This window comes from Mirounga angustirostris, unplaced genomic scaffold (assembly GCF_029215605.1).
Source record: "Mirounga angustirostris isolate CCGP_5_RB_7025 unplaced genomic scaffold, mMirAng1.0.hap1 SCAF_13, whole genome shotgun sequence".
NCBI lineage: Eukaryota > Metazoa > Chordata > Mammalia > Carnivora > Phocidae > Mirounga > Mirounga angustirostris.
Window position 1 is genome coordinate 33,137,484 of NW_026991721.1, and position 24,500 is coordinate 33,161,983.

Below are 24,500 nucleotides of genomic sequence, written 5' to 3' on the forward strand. Positions count from 1 at the left end.
AATGACCTAGTTTTGAGACTTAAGATGGATCACTAACCTCTATAATGCCTTAGTTTTCTCACTTATAACATCAGAATATTACCAGTACCACCTGAAAATGTTCTTCTGGATTTTAACTGAGAAAACTTGTGCAAAGCTCTCAGCAGTAAATCAGTTACAGAACAAATACTCTATAAAATTTAAGTGTTGTGATAATGTAAGAAGAAGTGTATACTTAAATGTTCATTCCTTTTTGTAAGAATATCTCTGAAGTTCTAAGTAATGTGCATTCTGAGACGGTGATTTGGTGCACAAGATTTGGCATAAAAAACCTGGGTTCCTGTTTCAGTTCCTTTGTAAGTAAAATAGTTACAGTAAGATCTGCTCTATTTATTACTATAATCTAGTAAAACATCTTATAGTAATCACCATAAAGGACTACACAAATTAAATTCATCACTATTGTTATTATTATTGAGCAATTAGAACTTATGCAATAGCATACAAAGGAGAAAAGTTTGGTCTTTGAGTATACTTGATTTGAATAACTTCCTAGGTTAGGTAGCTATGGACACTCAGGAAATATTCTTGCTTTTGTAAAGAGGAGATCAAAGAGGACTAAACATGTCATAGGAAATTCTAACACTGGCACTCTAGGAGATTCAAAAAGACTGTCTATAATTTCACAAAATCCTGAATATCAATGTGCTTCATAGAGTGATGAAAAGCAAGGCTACTATTTTTGATTTTCTTTGAAACATTTAAATCCAACTCAGTGCATTGAGGGTGGATCAAGATGACAATTCTCTGGTCTTTCATCAAATCTAGTACAAAGAATAATTACTTTCAGCAAATATAAAGATCTTATGTTTCCTGTTGTTTTTGGAAGTCCTTTTGTGGAAATTCTTTTGATGAATGCATGTATTATTTTCTTATTGTCCCCCATATAGAATTTTGTGATGGACACTTCCCCAGAGATGGACACACAATGATATATCACTAGCAAATAAGTCTGAAACTAATAATATTTAGTTTGTCCTCATAACAACCTTTTGAGGAAAATAGTATTATCCCCATGTTGCTGGTAAGAATTGGTTTAAAAATTTGCCTTTGTTACACAGCCGATTAGTACAGAGCACAAATTCAAATCCGGGCAGTTTGCCTTTAGAATCTATGCTCTTAAACACTAGCTATACTGTATGCCAGATATCATGCTATAAATTTAGCATTTATACATCTTAGTTTACTAGGGTCATTGTTTTGTATTGTTAGCTCTATTTCAAAAGGAATAATCACAGTCTCCAGTTTAATTTCTCAATATCTCATATGTGCATTGAATAATTGGCAGAAGCTGGGATTTAGAATTGGTCTGTTGAATTCCAAATTCTGTGCTCTTACACATGATTCTTGGCACTGAGTAGCTAACATTTAGTTGCAGATTCCAACACAGATTTCCAGGACAGTGATGATAAAGGGAGAGTCCAGCATACTCAGAGTACCCACCTAATAGAACTTGTTAATGCCTAAAAAGGACCATTGGAAAGAAGCATAAGCCTACAGCTGAAAAAGCATTATTCGTTTCTCTCTACATGTACATGATAATGTATATACAGAATGGATTAGCATTTAACTCTGTTTAAGAAGTTGGTTTTAATACACTGGAAACTAGTGAATTTTAGGTGATTTTAATCCCTTAGCACATTTTATTAACAAATTTACATTTGCTGGAATACAAATGAATTTGCTAATTTTCTTTTGGATTTACTGTTAATTTTAGTTTATATCATCTTTGAGTATAATGATTACTTTTATTTTACTATATTTTCTTTGAAGCAATACCTCATTTTACTGGATCTCATGTTTCCTAACTTCATGTCTCTTGAGAAGATGTGTCGTTTCATTTTTCCCCTAGGATTGGAAAACAAAGCAGGGTACCAACAGATGTGCGATAGAGGGAATTTAGAAATTGGAATTAGTGTATATGTGATGGGTACAGACAGGTTTGCCAAAGCATTTGTCTAGAGGGACAGGAAGCTTCTCCAGAGTCAGTAAGGGCCTAATTTTCACTGATGAACTACAGGCCATTGGGCAGCATCCCCTTTGAACTGTCCTTCATCTACATCAAAATTAATCCATACCTTCCTTCATCTTAACCAGTTGATCTTCCATCTCAGAAGTTGGTATGTCCCTACTGCTCTTTACCTAGTGATCATATTCATATCCCTTGGTGCTTCTTCTAGAATTTTGACTACTTAATATAGGTCTCTAAATTTTGTCTTCATTATCTTTATTCATTCCCCCTTTCTCTTTTACCAAAAATGTACTCAATCTCCTTCCATCCTGTTAAGAAGCCCCCCATACATTTGTCCACTTTCCTTCTCTTCACAAATAACTTATTTAAAAGAATCAACTCGTCTTCTCACACTTCCACACAAATTCCTCCAAATTTTTTATCCTTTGCATTTCTCAAATCCATCCCCTCCTCCCTTTTCCCACCACCACAGACTCATCGTCTCTCCCCAAGAAGATACTATTAATCTCCTAAAAATTGTGTTTGCTAGTATCATCTTGTCTTCCTAATCATTCTCTCTCTATTGCCTCAGGTGTACCTTGCTTTATTGCACTTAGCAGATACTGTGTTTTTTACAAATGGAAGGTTTGTGGCAACCCTGCATCAAACAAGTCTCTCAGTGCCATTTTTCGGACAGCAAATGCTCACTTCATGTCTCTGTGTCACATTTTGGCAATTCCCACAGTATTTCAAAACTTTTCATGATTATTATATTTGTAATGGTGATCTGTAGTCAGTGATTGACTTCTTGAAAGCTCAGATAATGGCTAGCATTTTTTTTGATGGGTAGCATTTTTTAGCAATAAAGTATTTTATGTGTGTGGGGTTATTCAGAATATCTTGATGTGAATACTTGCCAGAGTTTGCAGTTATTCAATATTTTTGCTTTCCAAAAAATGCAAAGACCTTAGAATGCTTTAACTCTGACCACCCTCTCACTATTTATAACCTTCTATAACAGTGTGTTTTAGAGGATGGGCTCTGCCAAAGAAGCTCCCCAGGGCGAGATCAGTAGGGGAGCTTGTCATCTAAACCTGCTCCTGCAAAGTGGAAAGGAAGCCCAGAAGTACAGCAGGAAATGATAAATCTTCAGACAAAAGAGAAAAGGAGAGCAAAGGAAAAACAGGAGAAAATGTCTAACCCAGAAACTAAAGATGATTTACCTGCAGAAAATGGAGAAACTACAAACAAGGAGGGTCCAGCCTCTGATGAAGCAGGAGAGAAAAAAAGCTGAGTCTGACTACATCATATACCATGTCTTACAGATGGTGCCTGTCTCCCTTCTTATACAATCCAGAGGAATATTTTAATCAACTATTTTGTAGATGGAAATCTTTTAGTAGCTCTAGAAACATTTTTTTTTAAAGATTTTATTTATTTATTTGAGACAGAGAGAATGAGAGACAGAGAGCATGAGAGGGAGGAGGGTCAGAGGGAGAAGCAGACTCCCCGCCGAGCAGGGAGCCCGATGCGGGACTCGATCCCGGGACTCCAGGATCATGACCTGAGCTGAAGGCAGTCGCTTAACCAACTGAGCCACCCAGGCGCCCCTAGAAACATTTTTAAGAAGGAGAGAATCTTGCCTCATCCCATTTTTAAAATGTAATTTTTTTTTTTAAAGAGGCAAAATCATTTGCTGGTTGTTTATTTTTGGTACAATCAGAAAATAGTGGGATATTGAATATGGGAGGTTTTGATTGTCTTGATTATCATTCCACAGCTGGAGAAGTAGTTTTATATCGTACAATACACAGCACGCTGGATGGCAATTTGGAGGCACAGTCCTGCATTTATTATGTCTTGATCATTTTAAATTACTTCTCTTCTCATCTTATTTTTAGTAGAATTGTTTCCTAAGGGAAAGCCATTCCTTGGCCTTGGCTCTCCCTATCAGAATTTCATGCACTCTGCAACATCTTTGGTCCTGGTAGTTCAGTTTACCTCGTAACTCTGATAATGTGCTGAGTATGGGCTGTAGATGATTTTGTGAGTTAGGGGGATTTATGACACAACAGCTTAACAACATTTGAAAATATTTGCACATGATATCCTCTTAAGAAAAAAATTTGCCTCCAAAGTTAAGCTGGAAAGTCGCTGGAATAACTGTTTAGGAAAGAATCACAACTGCATACCTTTTACATTTTTTGGTACATACGTTAATTGCGTACAAACTGAAACATCGGGGTATCGGTCCTCAAGACGACCAATAAAATCTCAATTATGAAAGAAAATAAAAAGAAAATGGAACCTGGTAGCCATTCCTTTGTGACAAAGAAGATATCCAGCAGTGAGGTTTCCTCGGAATATTAATGTGACTTCCTAGAGTTACCTAAGATAACATTTCGACCAAGAATGTTTTGTTCCTATTCTAATTTTAGGAAGATTGAATGAATTATGTCCTCCTGTTGCTAACAACTGTCTTTGAAAGAACTTCATAGAGCTACTCGACTAATCAATTTCTATAAATAATGTTATTATATAAGTATCAAGAATAAATCAAAACTAATGAGAATTTGGTTTCAGACTATTTCAAGTACAAACCTGCACACCAGTACTAAAAAAAAATACATCAAAGATTCCTTGTGGGTTCAATTTTCATATTTACCAGATCAAATATGTATCTTATAATATACAACATAATTTTACAATATTTATGTACATATAATCATGTATATTCATAAAATACCATGTTTTTTATTTTTAACTGAATTTTTATTTTTAATAAAATATTTAAATTAAATTTATTATTTTATTTTTAATTTTTAATGTTTGTTTATTATATATTATTTAAATTATTATTTAATTAATTATTTAATAAAACAAAACTATTTTAAATATTTTTAACTGAAACTTAGCTTCATTGCCACATACCTGCTGCAAAGTAATCAAAGAAGCTATTAAGACCTCCTAGGACCAAAAATGAAATCCAAACAAAATTCCTTAGTTGTAATGTTATAGCTTACGAAAGTGTTTTCAACTTATGTGTTCATTTTTATCCTTACAATAACCCTGGATATAAAGATATAAAATATATTTTGTAGCATGGAAGAACACCAACAGTTGATAGATGTGAAAGATAACCAAATAGTGAGCTAATGACAGACAACTGGTAGAAAACCAGATCTATCTAAAACCTCTGAGGTAGCTGATAAATCTCTTCTCTAGGAAAGTGGGGGAAAAGGGTAGGCTTAATTCTTAGACTCCTTTCCCATTCTTAGAGTAAGGATCTTAATAGTTCTCAACGTTGGATATAAATTAGAATAATCTGGGAGCTTTGAATAATCCCCCAAACTAGCCTGCTCTTCAGTTGGATTGTATCAGAATTGTGAGTGTTGACACTCAGGGGTGAGTGAAACCCCCAGTGATTAAAAATGCAGCCTGGGTTGAGAACCTTTGGTCTATGATGATTCCAGGTGCATTGCTTTGAGACTTCTTGGAAATTGCATTGCAACAGGTTTTTGGCAGAAGAGAGGGAAATACAAATCCACTTTGCTTTAAACCGTCGGGCACCAAGCAGAATGCAATTTTCGCATGGATGACTTTAAGCTCCTGAATGGGGTCACTAGAATGACTTTGGCATTTCTAACAAACGGGGAAAAAAACACACACAAAAAAAAACCAAAAAACAAATCATCCTTGTCCAATTAAATAGATACCACAGTTGTGACCTTTACCAGTGTAAAGTGCAGATAAATCCAAAGCAGTGAGCTGCATGGAAAGAAGAAAGAAGATGGTCACCGCCTGGGGTGAGGATGAAATACTGGATTTTCTTTTCTTTCTTTTTTTTTTTTTTAAGATTTTATTTATTTATTTGACAGAGAGAGAGACAGTGAGAGAGGGAACACAAGCAGGGGGAGCGGGAGAGGGAGAAGCACGCTTCCCGCTGAGCAGGGAGCCCGATGTAGGGCTCAATCCCAGGACCCTGGAATCATGACCTGAGCCGAAGGCAGACGCTTAACGACTGAGCCACCCAGGTGTCCTTTGAAATACCGGATTTTCATAACAATTTCCTCATTGTTTTTTATCGGCATTACTTATCTGAATTGTTTTTCCTTTCTGCTGTCTTTCAATGTTCTCCTACTATTATGATAGCTGACATTAAATGTATTCTAAGAATCCATCCATACTACTATGCTAAAAAAACTATAGTTGTACTCATTTGGACAGATCTATTGCATACTCACATATCAACAATAAAACAAGGCACACAATTTTTGTTTTAATTAAAGTCAATATTCCATAGCAAAAATCTTTAAATCTCTTCAAAGTGTTATCCTGGTTTCCAGATAAAATACTTACTTTCTACTTTTATTGTTTCTCAGGGTCAGACAGTACTGCATAAGCTGAAGGCTGTATGTGGATTTTTTTTTATTATTAATTCATCACACCAGCTCTGTAGGGTTGGTGCTATTATTGTCTCCATCTTATATATACAGAAGATTAGTCCCAGAGAAGTAATTTGATCAAAGTTTTTTTTTTTTTTAAAGATTTTTTATTTATTTATTCATGAGAGACAGAGAGAGAGAGAGAGGCAGAGGGAGAAGCAGGCTCCCTGCAGAGCAGGGAGCCTGATGCGGGACTCGATCCCAGGACTCTGGGATCATGACCTGAGCTGCAGGCAGATGCTTAACCATCTGAGCCACCCAGGCACCCCCTGATCAAAGTTTTAAAGTTAGAAAGTTGCAGAAAACAGATTTTACTTGGTCAGTCTGACTTATGAATCTTAGCTCTCTCTTTAAAACAACAATTTTCCTCGTAGTTATGTTCATTATTCAAGATTTCTTGGATGTTGATGAAAAGTACAGCCTAATTACATAGGCAGAAGACCCTCTGTACCCTCAAGGGTCTTAGCTAGAACACTGGGGACAGAAACATGAGCCTTGGGATGCCTGGGTGGGCTCAGTCGGTTAAGCGTCTGCCTTCGGCTCAGGTCATGATCCCGGGGTCCTAGGGTCTAGCCCCGCATGGGGTTCTCTGCTCAGTGGCGAGTCTGCTTCTCCATCTCCCTCTGCCTCTGTCCCGCACTCGTGCTCACTCTCTCTCCCTCTCTCAAATAAATAAATAAAATCTTAAAAAAAAAAAAAAAGAAAAGAAAAGAAACATGGGCCTTTTCTCCTCTTGAAGGTCTCTGCCTTGATGTGGTAACTGGTGGGTTTGGGACCAGGAAGCAGATGGTCCCGGGTGGGGAGGCGAGAACAACCCAGCAGTCCCCACGAGGCACACGACCTCGGATGCATGGTGCAGGCTGCGCCACAAATTCTTTCCTCTCCAGGCTTACCGAGGGACCAAGGCTGAGGGGAGCCTGTCCTGCGGAGACTTCAGCTCTGGGGAAGGGAGGAGAGCGGAAGGGAGGAGACTGGGAACCGTCTTTGACTAATGTGCCAGGGCCAGTGTGTGGCCTTTTTCGCATCTTACTTAACCCTCCCAGAAACACTCACAGGTAAATATCATCACCCTAATGTAAAGTGAATCCTAGCTCTTAAACTGCCTATCATGCCGTTGTAAACACCAATGACATTACTGTATTAATAATTCATATTTTTTCACCTAAAAATAGACCTCTGGGTAATAGGCCTCCTGTTCTTCCTCCTACATTTGTATATTTTCTAAATTACATAAAGTCACATTTGATATTTTAAAATAAAATGAATATAATTAAGGAAAACAGTATAATGGACATATAAAAAGTGTTAGTTTTTTCAGAGCATGCCATTAATTAAACAAGCAGTTTTTAAAACTAACTGTTTTGCCTTTTCTCAGCGCTTACTTTTCATCTAGCTCTACCACACAAGCAGAAGACAAAAACAAATGAGTATGTTGATCACATATCGTTTGTATATTATGATGCCAAGTAAGCCTATCTTAAAGGTTTAACACACATACACACACACCATACTCATACATACACAAGGGTGTATTATTCACTAACTTAGGGGGTCAGGAGGACCCTGATTTGTAGTGTTTGTCAATTTCTATGGTATAAATACTACCAATTTCAATCTATCAAGGTAGTAATATTGAATATGAAATGGAAAGAGAAATCAGTAGCACAGCCTCGTATAGTATTTCCACAACATGGGCCCAAAAGACATATTATAATAACCTCAGGAACAGAGATAATAGCATGATGTAGCAGTTTTGGTATTTACCACATTTGCTTTTAGTAAATTTTACTTAATTGTAAGTATATGTAATTAATATTTAATAAGGGCTGTGTTTATGAGCTGACTAGTACAAATTGTGAAAACTTAAACAGTCAGCATTTATTTTTTAAAGATTTATTTATTTATTTTAGAGAGCAAGCAAGCAGGGGGAGGGGCCTAGGGAGAGGGAGAGAATCTCAAGCTGACTCCCCCCTGAGCTCAGAGCTCCATGTGGGGCTCCATCTCACATCCCTGAGATCATGACCTGAGTCGAAACTAAGAGTCAGATGCCCAACCAACTGAACCACCCAGGCGCCCCCAGTCTGCTTTTAAAAGCAAATACCAGCCACGGACTATTCACTGTTCTCTAACTTTACACAATGACATGCATATTCCGTTGTTTTGTACTGGTAAAACAGCATGAAAAAGTCATGGTTCTCAGTCCAAAAGAGGATCTCAACGAAAGACAAGAGATGCACTTTTACCATAAACATTACGTCAATTAGGCAACACAAAAAACCACACTGAAGTATTTCTCTTCTCTGGGGTCTTTTGTGGCCCTCATCTCTTTTCATTCCACATTGTCCTGTCAAGTCATTTAATCTACTTCCAACATTTAATCACCAGCCATGGTGATGCTAAATCCTTTATCTCCACTCAGGTGTCTTCCCTGCATTCCAGATTCAAATGTTCAATCACTTATGGGATATAGACACTTGACTGTATGAGAGACCTCTAACACTTGGTATGTTGAGAAACAAACCAATCTTGGTTCTCCTCTTGCCTTTTGCATCACAGTGAATAAATGCAAGCACAGAGTGTTCTTCTTCACATCCTGCCTTCATGCATCCCACTTAACCACTACATCACAGCAGTTTTATGCCCCCATGACATCTGGAACGCTGTTTCCATTTCTGTACCATAGATCAGATCACCATCATCCTCTACATGGTTCAGGGAAATAGACTGTCACTGGTTTGCTTGTTTCCACTCTAGTTAGGAGTTATTTTAGGCAAATGCAAATCAGAGCTCCTGGCTCGTACCTTTGCTCTTTACCTCTCTGTTGCAACAATATTTTCTACATAATAAATATATACTCTCATAACAAAGACATCATTTCATGTGCCTTTGGATCCAGGTCTCCTTAGTCTTTATCTTTAATCAAAGCTATTTGGAATATAAAATTCCAAATACAAAAAAAAAAAAAAAAGTCCTGATCTATCACACACCCCTTGCATTTTTTTCTCTTGTTCTCTTTGTACAGAGAATTTAGTCAGTGTCCAAAAGATCATGTGATCTCAAATTTGCATCCCCAGTGATGAGCATGGTCCTGGCATACAGATGGAAAACAATTTGGTTGAATATAAAGCACTTTATGAGCACTCAATAATATATATTTTCTAACTTCTAAATAAGGAAAATATCCAAGAGGAGGAGCACTGCTATGGACTGATTATCTGTATCATCTAAAATTCCTATGTTGGGGCACCTGGATGGCTCAGTTGTTAAGCGTCTGCCTTTGGTTCAGGTCATGATCCCAGGGTCCTGGGATCGAGCCCCATATCGGGCTCCCTGCAGGAGCAGGAGGCCTGTTTCTCCCTCTCCCGCTCCCCCTGCTTGTGTTCCCTCTCTCGCTGTGTCTCTCTGTCAAATAAATAAATAAAATCTTTAAAGTAAAATAAAATTCCTATGTTAAAGCCCTAACCCCCAATATGATGGTATTAGGAGCTGGGCCTTCTGAAGGTAATTAGGTTTAGATTAAGTCATGATGGTGGAGCCCTCGTGGTGGGATTAGTGCCCTCATAAAAAATATAAAGAGAGAAAAAGATCTCTTTCCAGTCACACATGTCTAAAAAAGACCATGTGAGCACTCAGCCAAAAGGCAGCTGTCTACCTTCCAGGAAGAGGGCCCTCATCAAGAACTGAATCTGGGAGCACCTTGATCCTGGGCTTCACAGCCTCCAGAACTGCGAGAAATGATTTAAGTCCTACAGCATTTTGTTATAACAGCCCGAACTGACTAAAACAAAAATACAGCAAGTGTCATTTCAAATGAATTCTGTAGAAACATCATTCTGGACACTGAATAATGTGAGCAGATCAAGGAGCTAAGCACAGTTGTCTCCTTTAAGGAGAGAGGAGTATGCAGCCATCATTGTGTTCATGGTGTGATCAAGAGCCATGAGGGGTAAACACTGTGCTATCAGAGCACTGAGAATAGAAAAAGTAATTCTAACTTGGAGGGTAGGAAAAAATTCCCTCAAATTAGAGAGAAGCAACATAACAACTGTGGAGAATACGATGAAGGAAAGGAGACTGACTGACCCGACTGAGGGTCCTCAGCAGAAAATTCAGCTGTAGGACTAAAAGGTCGTATAAAGGCATCCTCCAGAATTAAAAAAAAAAAAAAAAAAAAGCAGAGGTTCCCAGGGCCACCTGGGTGGCTCAGTCAGTTAAGTGTCTGACTCTTGATTTTGGCTCAGGTCATGATCTCAGGGTTGTGAGATGGAGTCCTGCATCCGGGCTCTGCGCTCAGCAGGGGAGTCTGCTTAAGATTCTCTCTCTCTCTCCCCCTCTGCTCCTCCCCCTGCTCATGCACTCTCTCTCTCTCTCAAATAAATAAATAAATCTTAAAAAAAGGTAGGGGTTACCAATATATAAATTATTTTAAGTTTTTGCCAGTAGATTCTTGTAATGTTGAACTCCCCGCCTGATGAAATCTGTGGCTTTTAAAATCCACAGTGAAATATACACATATATATTTAATGTAATAATAAGTATGTGTATGTATGTATGTGTGTGTGTATACACATACACACACATGAATAACGCAATGAAAATTTTGACTGTATTACCACATCTTCTTTAAGAAAAATAAAATAAAATGACATTTGGGTGGGCACGGTATGTGGATATTTTGCCTTTTTTCCAGATGTGAGTTGATAATTGCTTACTTGGCTATGTTTCACAGATTTCCGGGAAAACCATTCAAGAGTTGGAGATTTAAGAAACCAAATGAAAGTAGACGAGACCAGTCCTAGTCCACGGAAAACAGGGGGCGTTATTAGTTGTTTCTTTTTTTTTTTTTTTTAAGATTTTATTTATTTATTTGAGAGAGAGAGAATGAGAGAAAGCACATGAGAGTGGGGAGGGTCAGAGGGAGAAGCAGACTCCCTGCCGAGCAGGGAGCCCGATGCGGGACTCGATCCCGGGACTCTAGATCATGACCTGAGCCAAAGGCAGTCGCTTAACCAACTGAGCCACCCAGGCGCCCTATTAGTTGTAATGTTCATGCCACAACAACACTCTGACAGGCACCACAGGCACTTGAGGAAACTGAGGTACAGGGAGGGTGAGAGATGTGATCCCTCACAGCTCGCAGGCAGGCACATCACGTCACTTCAGCTATAATTAGCCAACTCTGAAGGTGTACCAGTAAAACGTCCTCATTTAAATGTTCCTTTTTTCATGTACAGAGAAGAAAAGATTCCGTGATGGGAGGGTCTCTCTTACCCACACCCCACATCACATCGTATTATTTGGGATTTTAAAAATGTTTCCTGAGGTGCTGGCATAGAGCTGAAAACTCAAATATACATAAAAATACAATTTCCACCACTAATGAAAAGATAAAGAATGCGGGCAAAACACAAATACTAGAGAAGCTTTTAATGCTAATCCATAAAATAGAATGCTCTATAGTACATCAACTTAGATTTATTGAACTTTATCTTAAACAATTAGATTTTTCTGTTATTGCTTTTTGAGAAATGAGCAATTCCTAAACCAGCCTCATCTAAATGCTTCCTACATTTTTCTGTGATAAGCCAAGGGAAATAATAAATATTTATTATTTATTTCAAGGACAGGACATTTGTTCATAGTAAATCAGTTAAAGGAACAATCAGTAATTTCCTCCACACGTTCAGGGTCATAAAGAGCCCAGTTTTACTTGGGCCTAAACAAACATATTTTGAGTTGGAGACAAGTGTCCTATGTGCCCAAAGAATTACAAAGTGCTTTGCCCAAAGTCATCAGACTTAATAAGGCTGAACCTTTGCTCCTCTCTTAGACCAACACTAAGGAGGCAGAGTGTAGCTTCCTGGTGGGTGCGTGACACTGTGTGAAAAGCTTGGAAAGCTTGGCATTTTACCAGTGACCAGTGTCAATGGATTTCTTCAGGATTTTTCCTAAACATAACAAATATATTATTATGCAACTTTCTTCCCTGCCTTTGGTTAAGCAAACAAACACTTTAGACCTAGAGTTTCCAAAGAGGCAGGAAAAAATAATGGAGAAAGATACTGGCCTAAACATTTCTAGAGATCCTTAGGTACCGAGTAAGAAGAGAATAAGATGAAATGAAAACATACATTTTTAAGTGATTTTTGACAGAGAAACATGAGATTATACAGACTAAATCTGTGCAGTCCATATGTTGATTACAGATAAAAACATAACACTACATTCTTTTTTTCTCTTGGTTTTGATTCCGAAAACAGTATTTCTCTAAACTGTCATTTGTGCACACCCCTTTTAATTCAAGTGTAGGGGATCAGAATAAGCAGTAAGAAAGCCCCAAAAGTACTGCATCACTGGGTAACTCTTATCAGTGGTTCTCAGGTGTTTCTGGGCCCACCGTTGTTTGAAATTTGCATTAGAAGTCGGACTGGCAGCTAGAACACTCACTTTACCAGCAAGTGGTCCTAAGGCAAGTGGTAAGAGGGCCAGCACTTCCAAATATACTGCCTGAAGCTACACTTTCTCCAATAACTATTTCAGAGTGTCAGCATTTATTTAAACGGAGAGCCGGTACATTGAAAGTTCTGACGACTGAGATGGAAAGCAACAAACGCCCCTTTGCCCTGTCTAATGTAGGGTGGTGGTGGGAGTTGAGGAAGTTTTGCTTGATTCACCAGTTCTCAGAATCTCCTGGGAAGTTTTAGAAAACTACTGATGACTTAGAGCCCAAACAGAAAGAATTCAATAGGTTTGGGGTGAATCCCAAGTGTCAGGATTTTCTTACAAGTATCCCAAGATAGTCACATGTGTAGGAAGTGTTGAAAACTATGGCCTTAATTTTTAAAAAAAGTATCCACTTTTGCAAGGATGACCGTTATACCCTAAGAGAAAGCATTTTCCATATTAAACCTCTGGTGTATACTGGTATGTAATATAAGATGTTTTCTTTTAATTAATTATAAAATAATAGTTATTATTATCATTAAAATATGATTAATAATATAACTACATTAAATTATATAACAAATACTGTATTATTAAGTTATATTAAGTGATTATAATTATTATAAATAAATTGAAACCATACTGTTAAAATATTATTTTAAAATAATTTTAGATTATTTCAGAATACTACTAATAATTATTTTTATTACTAGGCAATTCTGGATAAAAAGCAGCTGGCTCTCTAAAACAAATGTTGTCTTCCAATGTTCTCCAAGTGACCACGGAGACTTTACAAAAGGGTTACTATCTTCCGTTTACTTCCTAATCTCTCAACGAATCTGGTATCTTACTTGGATCCACTCTGATGATCACACAGAATGAAGTATAAAGACAGTACATGACTTGCTTATACTTCCAAAGCATGACTGAAGTGTACCTGGAATTTTGAACTTGCATCAGGAATCACAGGGCCAACCGTCCCAGGTAGAATTGGCAGCTGAGTTGGATTTGGCCTCATTAGACTTAAAGGGGGAGGTTGATTACGGAACACGGTTGACAGGCAGAGATGTACAGTCTCTTTCATTGCTTTTAGCTGTGAGTCCTATGGAAAAAAAGAGAGATGACAATTTTTACTTGTGGTTCCGGTTGTTCTTTATTTGATCTGATTCTCCCCGTCCTCCTAGCCTACACTCATTCCCCACACAAATACCTACCAGTTTTCAAATGTAACTGCCTAACTTCTAAATTCCACTCTGACACGCTGTTTAATGCACACTCAGTCTGTTTTTAGGGGCTACTGTGTCTCGTGATATATTCTGAACACTGAAATTCAGAGACATGTGTTACTAGACATGATTTCAATCGTGATAGCCTGCTGGCAAGGACATGTCCTCTAGGGTCACTTTCAAGTAGAAAATGTCTGTGCATCCCGGAACTGAACTCAGGGTCTCAGAAGGGAGGGGGGTGGGGGGGTAACAGGGTGACGGGCATTAAGGAGGGCACATGTTGTGATGTGAACTGGGTGTTATACGTAACTAATGAATCACTGAACACTACATCAAGAACTAACGATGTACTATACAGTGGCTTAGCTGAACATAATAATTAAAAAAAAAGGAAAATGTCTGTAGAAACCTGCCGTCTTTCTATTGGTGTCCACCTCTTTTATTACAAACCAGTGCCCAGGCAATGCAGGCCCCTGTGTTTCTCAGATTAGCCTGTAGCACCACTCAATCTGCTCACAGATTGGAAAAAAAATCAATTTTGTTTCTAATAAAACACTTATTTCCTGTGGGCCTTGTTAAGTGGTAGGAGTTAATCCGATGTGATTGTAAATTGTAATATTTACACTTATATTCGCATAGGATTTCACAGTATTTCAAGCTCTTTCACATGAATGACATAATTTTATGCTTTCTAACATCTGTGGAACTGGCATCATTATTACTATTTTACTCTGAAGAAATGAAAGTTCAAGGTTTTCAGACTGCTTTTTTCCCCTGGTTTATATCACAAGGCAGACTGAACTAATGTAGACAATAACCATCTGTAACTCCCATCTTACCACCAGTGTCCACTGCTAAAAATATTTTTATTTTATTTTTTAAATTTTTTTTAAAGGGAGGTTTGGGTTTTTTTAAAGATTTATTTGTCAGACAAAAAGAGAGAGAGAGAGAGTACAAGAAGGGGGAGCGGCAGGCAGAGGGAGAGGGAGAAGCAGGCTCCTGGCTGAGCAAAGAGCCCGACATGGGGCTCGATCCCAGGACCCTGGGATCATGACCTGAGCCGGAGGTGGATGCTTAACCTACTGAGCCACCCAGGTGTCCCTAAAAATACTTTTAAATGCTGACAGAGTGAATAACAACAACAACAACAACAATAATAATGTAAAGCTGAGTACAAATGACAGAGAGATCCCCCAGTGCCAAAATGGAAAGAGACATACAACTTTTAGGAAACCTTATGGTACCTCAGGGGTAATAAAGGTCATGCATGTAGACCCAAATAAGAAAATGTCACATAATCGTCCATTTCAAGACCTGAGATGTGGCCTTTGCGGCAAGAGAGATGAAGAGATTAGGTGCTGGGGCCAAGACCCCTGGACAGGCCGGCACATGTGGAGTGCACCCTTTCAGGGCGCCCATGGGCCACTGAAGCAGCAAAGTCTGTTGTCCTGCTGAGGTAGTATTCTCCCAACAAAACTACTATCTTTCATATTCTATGCCAGGAACACATCTCCATATAGCATCTACTCCTATGTCCCGTCTTCTGAAGAGTAGCGACCATGACTTAGATCCTTCCCAATGTCTACCTCTGAGCTTCTGTGATAAAAGATAAAGATAAGACTTATCTTTAAGATGAGAAAGAATGTCTTTCTAGAAGAACAGCAGTTTGAGAAATCTATTTGGTCCAGGTCAGAGATTAAAACAAAACAAAACAAAACAAAAAGCAGCCTGGAAGACAGGCAACTGGGAATACATAAGAAATAGAACTGACGTGTATTTCCTTCTCATTAATATTGCCCTGACAAGTTGTCTAAGATGACAGAAAAATCTGATAAGAACTAGGCCGGAGGAATGTCGTTAAGTGGACAGGATAGCGGCAAGCTGGGCCAAGCTGACTGACCTTTCACTCAACATGGTCCCTTTGATCTGCTTGCCTGAGCCCCTGACTTCTTGTCCTTCCTCCACCCCATTACTTTCAATCCTATATTTGTGTCCTTTATGTAATTTGCCTCTGACTTTTAATTTATATATATATATATATATACACATGTGCAAGTTGCCTATTTTGTTCAAAACTGTGTATTTAGCACTGAACATAATCCCTGACACATTAGGAGGGACTCACCAGGAAGTTTTCTGAATCAATGACTTAGACACTTGAGTAAAAATGCTGTTTCTATATGTCAGGGAAGGAAAGTGAGAAGCTACATCAATGAGAAGAAATGAAATAATAGTTCAGATTTCTCTTCCTCCTGGTGCTTTGTTATAATCGTGGCTAAGTCCCCGCTCACCACAGAATAGGACACCATAGAATTGTGTGCTGGGTCAGGAATGAAATACTCCAGGTGGCACTGAACAATTTAAAGATGTTTTCTATCTCACATGTTATAGTGAGACAATGGAAATAGAGCTAATGCAACAGAGTCAGGCAAGTTTGGGTTCAGACTCAATGTTAATGTGGCTTTGAAACGTAGACTTTCAATCATCTCATATCATGCAGGAAGTTATGATGGCTATTTTATTCACGCATTTATTTATATCTTGGCTCCTCTAAACACACGATGTGTGTAAAAGTTGTATCTATAACAGGCTTAGTGTATATGTTGCCAAAATGAACAAATTTCTGAATAATGGCTGAACTTGGATGCGAAAATAAATAATGAACTCTGTCAAGTTAACAGTTTAGAACATCGATTTTCAGTAAATGCTGTTCAGGGAAGACACATTTTCCAAAGGAACAATACACGACGATGTGCATGTATGTGATATTTTTAATTATCTGAACTTGATGCGATCATCTTGTTTGTTCCCAGCGGTCTCCTGACATGGGCAGGATCATCTCAGATAACAGAATCAACATCACACCGACATAACCTCCAACTCCCCATGTTTCACAGCCCCGGGGGTAAGCTATCTTTGCTCTTGTGTTTCAACCGATTCCTAATCTCTTAGCTCCTGATTTTCTTTTTTGGGCCACAAGCATACAACCTGGCCTCCTACCTTAGATTCTGCCTCTGTTCCTTGATGACATTGTAGATTTTTCCTGCCAGAGATCACAGATTTGCTGTGAGCCACCTTGCCCTACTTTGCTCAGCTTTCTACCACAAAAACAGCTTTCCTTAGTCCTTCTGACTTAAAAGAGCCTGTTACTGACACCACTCAGACTTGGCTTGACCCAGTTCCATAAGCAGGACTCAGACAATGATTTTACACCACGACATCATTATACTTTCACTTATACCGCTGGCTGTAGTTGTAGTCTGTTTTGAAATTGCGGGTTACTGTTCACTTTGAAGTTCACTGTAACAAGATGTCACCTAATGAAATACAATACAAACTGTAGAAGGTGTACTTTGTCTTAAGATCTTACAACCTATTCCCTCCTAGGGTCAGTCTTGTTTTTGCCCTGCCTTTCTCCTCCTTGCCCCAAACCACTCTTCTCACTTGCTTTGCCACTTAATAGTATAATGCAAACTTTTTTAGGAAGAACCTGATTATCTCAACCCCTTTTTATTTACAGCCCATCAAAGATTCCAAACATATTTGCATCTTAGAGCTTTTACACTTGCTGTTTCCTGTACCTATGAACCCTTTTCCAAATATCTATTAGAAAACTTCCACTTAAAATTTCTCTCTCAGCTCACATCTTTTTTTTTTTTTAATTTAAATTCAATTTAATTAACGTATACTGTATTATTAGTTTCAGGAGTAGAATTTAGTGATTCATCAGTTGCATATAGCCCCCAGTCTCAGCTCACATCTTACCTTCTTGGAAACACAGTCCCTGATGGCCCTCTCAAGGAACACTCCTTCCTTAAAGTCTCTGTCACTTTTCTCACTTTAAGTCCTAGGTAGCCTTGTTGTCATTGCAAATTACCTTATTTCTATGTTCAGTGTGTTATCTATTTCCATCATGATGTCATTTCTTGAGGGCCAGTACCTTTCTTGCAGCATCACCAGTTTCTAACCCAACAAATGTTTGTTAAATGAATAAATAAACCGTCCAGAGGATATGGTGGGAGATTTATTTCATGTGTCTGTAGGTAAGCACTTTTCTCTTAAAATGCACTTTTTTTTCTGGGAACAAGATATAACTTGCAAAGACAACTGTGCCCTACTTTCTCATCTCCTGACAGATATAAATTCATATGATATTATTCATCTCTCTCTTAATTCATTTCCATGAAGATATGAGGTCGTCGGAGAGATCTGGGTGCACTATCGGCTGATGGCTTTGGAAAGACCACGAAGGGCTGTGAATTCAAAGGCTTTCCCGTTAACTTTTATTTCTGCCATGAAATCAGCTCTCTGAATCCTGTATGGTCATTCTGACATCTTTTTCTAATTTTTTAAAAAAGATTTTATTTATTTATTTGACAGAGAGAGAAAGAGAACAAGCAGGGGGAGCAGCAGAGGGAGAGGGAGAAGCAGACTCCCCACTGAGCAGAGAGCCCAACGTGGGGCTCGATTCCGGGACCCTGAGATCATGACCTGAGCCGAAGGCAGATGCTTAACTGACTGAGCCACCCAGGCACCCCTCACATGTGTCATCTTTAATATTGATGTAAATAATGCATGCTTTCCTGGGCAAAATTTCAAAGGAAGAATAGATACAGCTTTTTTATATTTTCTTATTATGTTATGTTAAACACCATACATCACATCATTAGTTTTTGATGTAGTGTTCCATGATTCATTGTTTGCGTATAACACCCAGTGCTCCATTCAGTACGTGCCCTCTTTAATACCCAACAGTAGGCTAACCCATCCCTCCACCCCCTCCCCTCTAGAACCCTCCATTTGTTTCTCAGAGTCCATAGTCTCTCATGGTTCATCTCCCCCTCCAATTTCACCCCCTTCATTCTTCCCCTCCTGCTATCTTCTTCTTCTTCTTCTTTTTTTAACATATAATGTATTATTTGTTTCAGAGGTACACGTCTGTGATTCAACAGTCTTACACAATTCACAGCACTCACTATAGCACATACCCTCTCCAGTGTCTATCACCCAGTCACCCCATCCCTCCCACCACCCACCACTCCAGCAACCCTCAGTTTGTTTCCTGAGATTAAGAATTCCTCATGTCAGTGAGGTCATATGATACACGTCTTTCTCTGATTGACTTATTTCGCTCAGCATTAATACCCTCCAGTTCCATACACATCATTGCAAAAGGCAAGATTTCAATCCTTTTGATGGCTGCATAATATTCCATTGTGTATATATATGTATAGATGCAACAGAAAAATTTTTTTAATATGAAAGTTTGAGAGATTTCCATAATATAAAGCTGTTTTTACATTCCAGTAGCTGAGGCTACCTATAATTCATAAGATTTTGCCAAATAAAGAATTGATTGTTTGGAAAACCACGGTTGATTCTTAGATCGTGAGATTATTATTGTTTATGTTGTGATAGTAAACTGAAACTTCTTTCATTAAACATGTCACGAGAACCAAGTTAGAGTGTGAAGATGTTTTCACAATATTTATGAGGTATTTGAGGTTATTTGAAGCCCAGATATAACCTTCTTAGGAACTAGGCACCCGAAGAGAGTAAAAAAGTCTCATATAAAGATGATGGAGAGAGGTAGAAAGCAATTTCATTAAACTGTAGTTTTTATCCATTCTGAAGTGAGCTAGCAGTTCTACCTGCCTTTATGACTGCAGTTTATGAGCCTCATACATACGGTACAAGAGATTTGTTGAAACCGACCTCTAGTAATATGAAATATGCTTTTATAGCTTACTGTAGCAAAAGGAATGACAAGATCCCGAAGGTTAAAGAGAAAAATTGTTAACACTGACAGGCAGTCTCTACAATCTCATTCATTGATGTTAATAATTACTATGCTTCCTGAGTGTTTTCCTTGTGCCAAGAGTTCTTAGTACTTTACTTTTTCGGATGCATACAGTTTTCTCACCACCCTTATAAAGTAAGTTCTATTCGTATTCCATTTTGCAGTGATGCATAAAGAGTGAGGAATTCGAACACGGTGATTCAGTGGAAGAGTTATGACTGAAGAAAGGCAGACTGATTCTGGAAACACTGCAACATAAAGCCTCTCCTGCTAAATCCAGACTGTAGCATGGTGTGGGCTGGGGAGTGGACAGAAATGGGGTGGGGAAAAGCACAGAATGGGTAAGACAAAGGAGAAAAAAACTCTATGTTAACCTGGAGTTCTGTGACTAAGGCCAAATCATAATTTTCTCATTTAGTATTATGTGACTATACCAGTTTGTACAACCCACAAGTACATAAAATGCATTCATTCTCTGTGCTTCTGGGACCTTATGGCTCCACAAACAATTATTTCCTCATTTTTGGTGCCCAGCAAAATGTGAGAGGTGTGGAACTCTAGATCATGTATCACACATGTTTTCTGTTTCCCATAGATCTTACCACATGGTGGTCACACGAAAGGCATTTCAAACCTACTTAGCCATTTCAAACCTGACTTAAGTGGCTTATCTGAAGTTAGATCAGGGAAAAGATTTAATGTAAGGAAGAACATGCCAAAAGTCAGAGTTGCTAAAAAAAAAAAAAAATCAGAGGAGGCTAGGCTGCCTCGGGATCACAGGAATCCTATGTCTTCCTCGGATTTAAAGCATCTTGTAGAGATTGTGGTAGGGGTGTTAGAGAAAGGATTAAAAGAAAAAAAAAAGATGGTCTAGTTGAATTTTAGGATTTATCTGTATCTCTGATTTTCTGATTCTCCCAACTATAAAGAGTCTTGTCGTCCCTTTTTAAAAAGAAATATGAGTTGGATATAGTCAGAGATTAACATAAATTTTTCATAAATTAAAAAAATCTCATACAGCTGGAACCTTGGTAAGATGAATTATACTTGGCCTACTCTACAAAATGGCATGCAGGCTTCCTTAAAACTACTAGCTATTATTTTAAATACTTGGAAAAACATAAAATAAGACAATCACAATGGAACAGAGTTGTTAAAATATCTAGTTGTTCATTCAAAACATTTATCCCAAAGATCTAAACCTTAAGAAAGAATATCATCAGAATTCACAAAATGCCCTTACTAATTTGTTACTGCAACACTTTTTAGATATCCTGTTTGAAGAGTTAGTTATGTTAGCTATGAAGAGGTTTCGGTCATATATAGTAACAAAAACGCCTATGTGAGACCCAAATCCCTGGGAAGTAGAAGTTTAGCCTGGTCCTTCACAACTACTGCATAACAAGGAGACAACATAAAAACTCCAAAATGGATCAACCTGAAATACTCCATCTCCTCTATCCTGTATCAAAACACCCATCGTTTAACCTGGTGGTTAGGAAGCAACCTCTTTTCTTTACACAACTGCTAAATGTATACAGTATATTATTGCAAAGCAAGTCATCTTACTTGCTTATTTTTTAAATAAAATGGTTGCTAAGCTGTGATCACAAAAATGGAAAGCTCTTAATAGCAGACAGCACACTTTCTTCATTTCTTAAAATAACATTTTGAAAAATATAGGGGCATACAGAGAACAATATAACAATTATAACAAATATCAGGTAAGTATCAATCTGAATTAAATGTTAAAAAGCATGTTTATTATATATTTGTCATATATGATATACTTTTATAAAATATATATGATAACATGCATACACATATTGGTAATATACATATACACATGTAATACATATATCTAATATACATATGCAATGTATATACTATATGAAGCTTGTATATAATGTGTACAATATATCTATGTGTGTGTATAAATTAAAGACTATCTGTGTCTATACAATTATTGGAAAATGAAACACTTGGGGAACAGCAGAAGTAATTTTAAGCATCCTTAGTGTGATTTTACTCCATCTTTCCCCAAAGGCAATTGGGTCCTTGAATTCGATATGTATTTTTCTACTTCATCTATTTATATGATATATAATCCCAAACAAATGTGATTTGTGTATTTGAACAACTGTTAAATACATAATTCTGATTTTTTTTACTCAACAGTATGTTATACATATATTAATATCGATATGTCTTTATATTTATTCATTAATATTAATTCTTGATTACTATTTGAAAATATGAGTATGGAAAATATATGAAATGTATACGCTAATTCTAACAGTAAGCATTTAAATTATTTCAATTTGGTATTAATACAAACATTACTGTATTTCATGTCCTTATACATGTTTCCAAACACATAGGGATAAGTGCAAATTCTAGGATACACACATTTAAAAATTACACTCCCACCACTAGTGTATCAGGATTTGGTATCATTAGACTTTTTAATTTGTACCAATCTGACGGTGTTGAGATGACCTCATTGCTTTTATTCACATTTTTACTTTTCTTAGTTAAGTATCTGTTGTTAATAAATTATACTGAAATACAGCAGAATGAAAAAGTGCATGGGTCTTAAGTGTACTTTTAAAAGTTTATATACAATTTTAAGGGATATTGCTGTACACATACTGTTTAGGATTGTGATATCTGTCTCTCTTGGGCCGATCTATAATTATCCATTTGGAACATTTTAAGTCATTATCTCTCTAAATATTGCTTCTGTTTGTCATTCCTTTTGGGGCAACAATTATAAATACTTGAAAATATTTTAAATTGATATACACTTCTTATTCTCTCTGTTTACTTTCCATTATTTGTACTTCTCTATATTAGTATAGGTATTTGATATTAATTTTCCTTACATTTTACTTGTCTTCGGTTCTATTATGTCCAATTATCCAATCTGCTACTGAACAAAGTTAAAGTCTCAATTACATGCATTATATTGTTCTAATTCTAGAATATCTACTTGATGTTTTTAATAGATTCCAAGTCCAGTGAAAAATTGTATCCTTTTATCTGTTTTGTTTACTTTCTCTATTGTCACACACACACACACACACACACACACACACACACTCATCTTCGTGAAATCTTTGTTTTCTCATTCCAGTGTCTGAATCAGCTTCAGTTATACTTTCCTTGGTTTCTTTTTGTATACTGATTAGATTGTATTTCCTCTCCACATGTCTAGAAATATTTTTATTACATGTCAGACACCATATATAAATGAACCAAAAATTCTCCAGAGGGTATCTTCCACAGAGAGGGTCTACCTTTCCAATGTTAGGATGATGGCTGCTAACTCCCACCTAATCAAGAATTGATCTCAGCCAGGGGATGTGTTGAAGGCTTAGTAAAATGCAAATTACTCCTGGATGGCCCTGTTCCTTTGGCCCACACTTTCCATGCTTTTGATTGAGAATAATGTGGTGTTTTCTTCTCAAGTCTGAAATACTATGATTGATTTCTCAGATTCAGAGTTTCCTGTATTAATATGTGCTAGATATATGTTCTCAGTATTACAGAAAATGACACTGTATGTTTGATAAATGGGTGTGAGTAAACAAAGAGATTATTTTAAAGTCACTCCGCCTTTTCGTTCTGAGTGAACTAAAGAACAGAGAAATGTTTATTTCCTATAATTTCATAAGGATGATTTAAAAATAAAAAAAGAATGAGAGGCATTAAGAAATTTTGCCACATTCCCTAATGATTAAGCAGAACAGTAATTCTGAATTGTATAATCAATTTCTCCCTCTCTCTTTCCCTTTCCAAAATATGCCAATTGCCTATTCTCCACATATGCCTCATATGAAGAGCACTGAAAGGCAAAGGGCGACATCAAACAGGAATTGTGGTTTATCCTGAGCATACACATTTGTAACACAATGAGAGATTAATAAAACCAAAATGAAATAGAGGAGGTAAAAAGCAGTGAAGAAAATCTTTTGGAATTAGTGGTGATGGTAGCACACAACTTTGTGAACTTTAAAAACGTGACTTTTATGGTATGTGAATTATATTTAAGGAAAGCTGTTATCAAGAGGGACTGTCACTCCCTCTTGTATTATCTTTATATGAACAGAGTTGGTTAGGAGGGCTACCTTCTTCTTTTATGTTTTTTAATTTTTTTTTTTTAAAGATTTTATTTCTTTATTTGAGAGAGAGAGAGAGTGAGAGAGAAAGCACATGAGAGGGGGGAGGGTCAGAGGGAGAAGCAGACTCCCCGCTGAGCAGGGAGCCTGATGCGGGACTCGATCCAGGGACTCCAGGATCATGACCTGAGCCGAAGGCAGTCGCCTAACCAACTGAGCCACCCAGGCGCCCTACCTTCTTCTTTTATGATTCTCCCTCCAGAACTCTGATTCACGATTTCCAAAATGAAAGTGTCAACGACTACTTCCATTTGTTTCGTAACTCATTCACCCAGAGTTAATACATGGCATCTTTGTTGGTGCTTTGAAGCATGTTTATTCATGGTGTTATAAAACAAATGTACTGGCAAGGTGGAAAATGAAAAGTCATGAACTCACAAGGCTGAACCTTGAGTCAATTTACTGTAGCAGCAA

At 37.5% G+C, this 24,500-nt stretch overlaps 1 protein-coding gene across 1 annotated transcript in view; it reads right to left on the bottom strand.

The window, feature by feature from the left end:
- LUZP2 (leucine zipper protein 2) overlaps window positions 1-24,500 on the bottom strand; it is a 251,799-nt gene that overhangs the window by 54,307 nt on the left and 172,992 nt on the right. Inside the window, exon 7 of the mRNA XM_045895281.3 lies at window positions 13,817-13,981. Within this exon, the coding sequence (XP_045751237.2) occupies window positions 13,817-13,981 (165 nt within the window). The remainder of the gene's footprint in view (window positions 1-13,816; window positions 13,982-24,500) is intronic.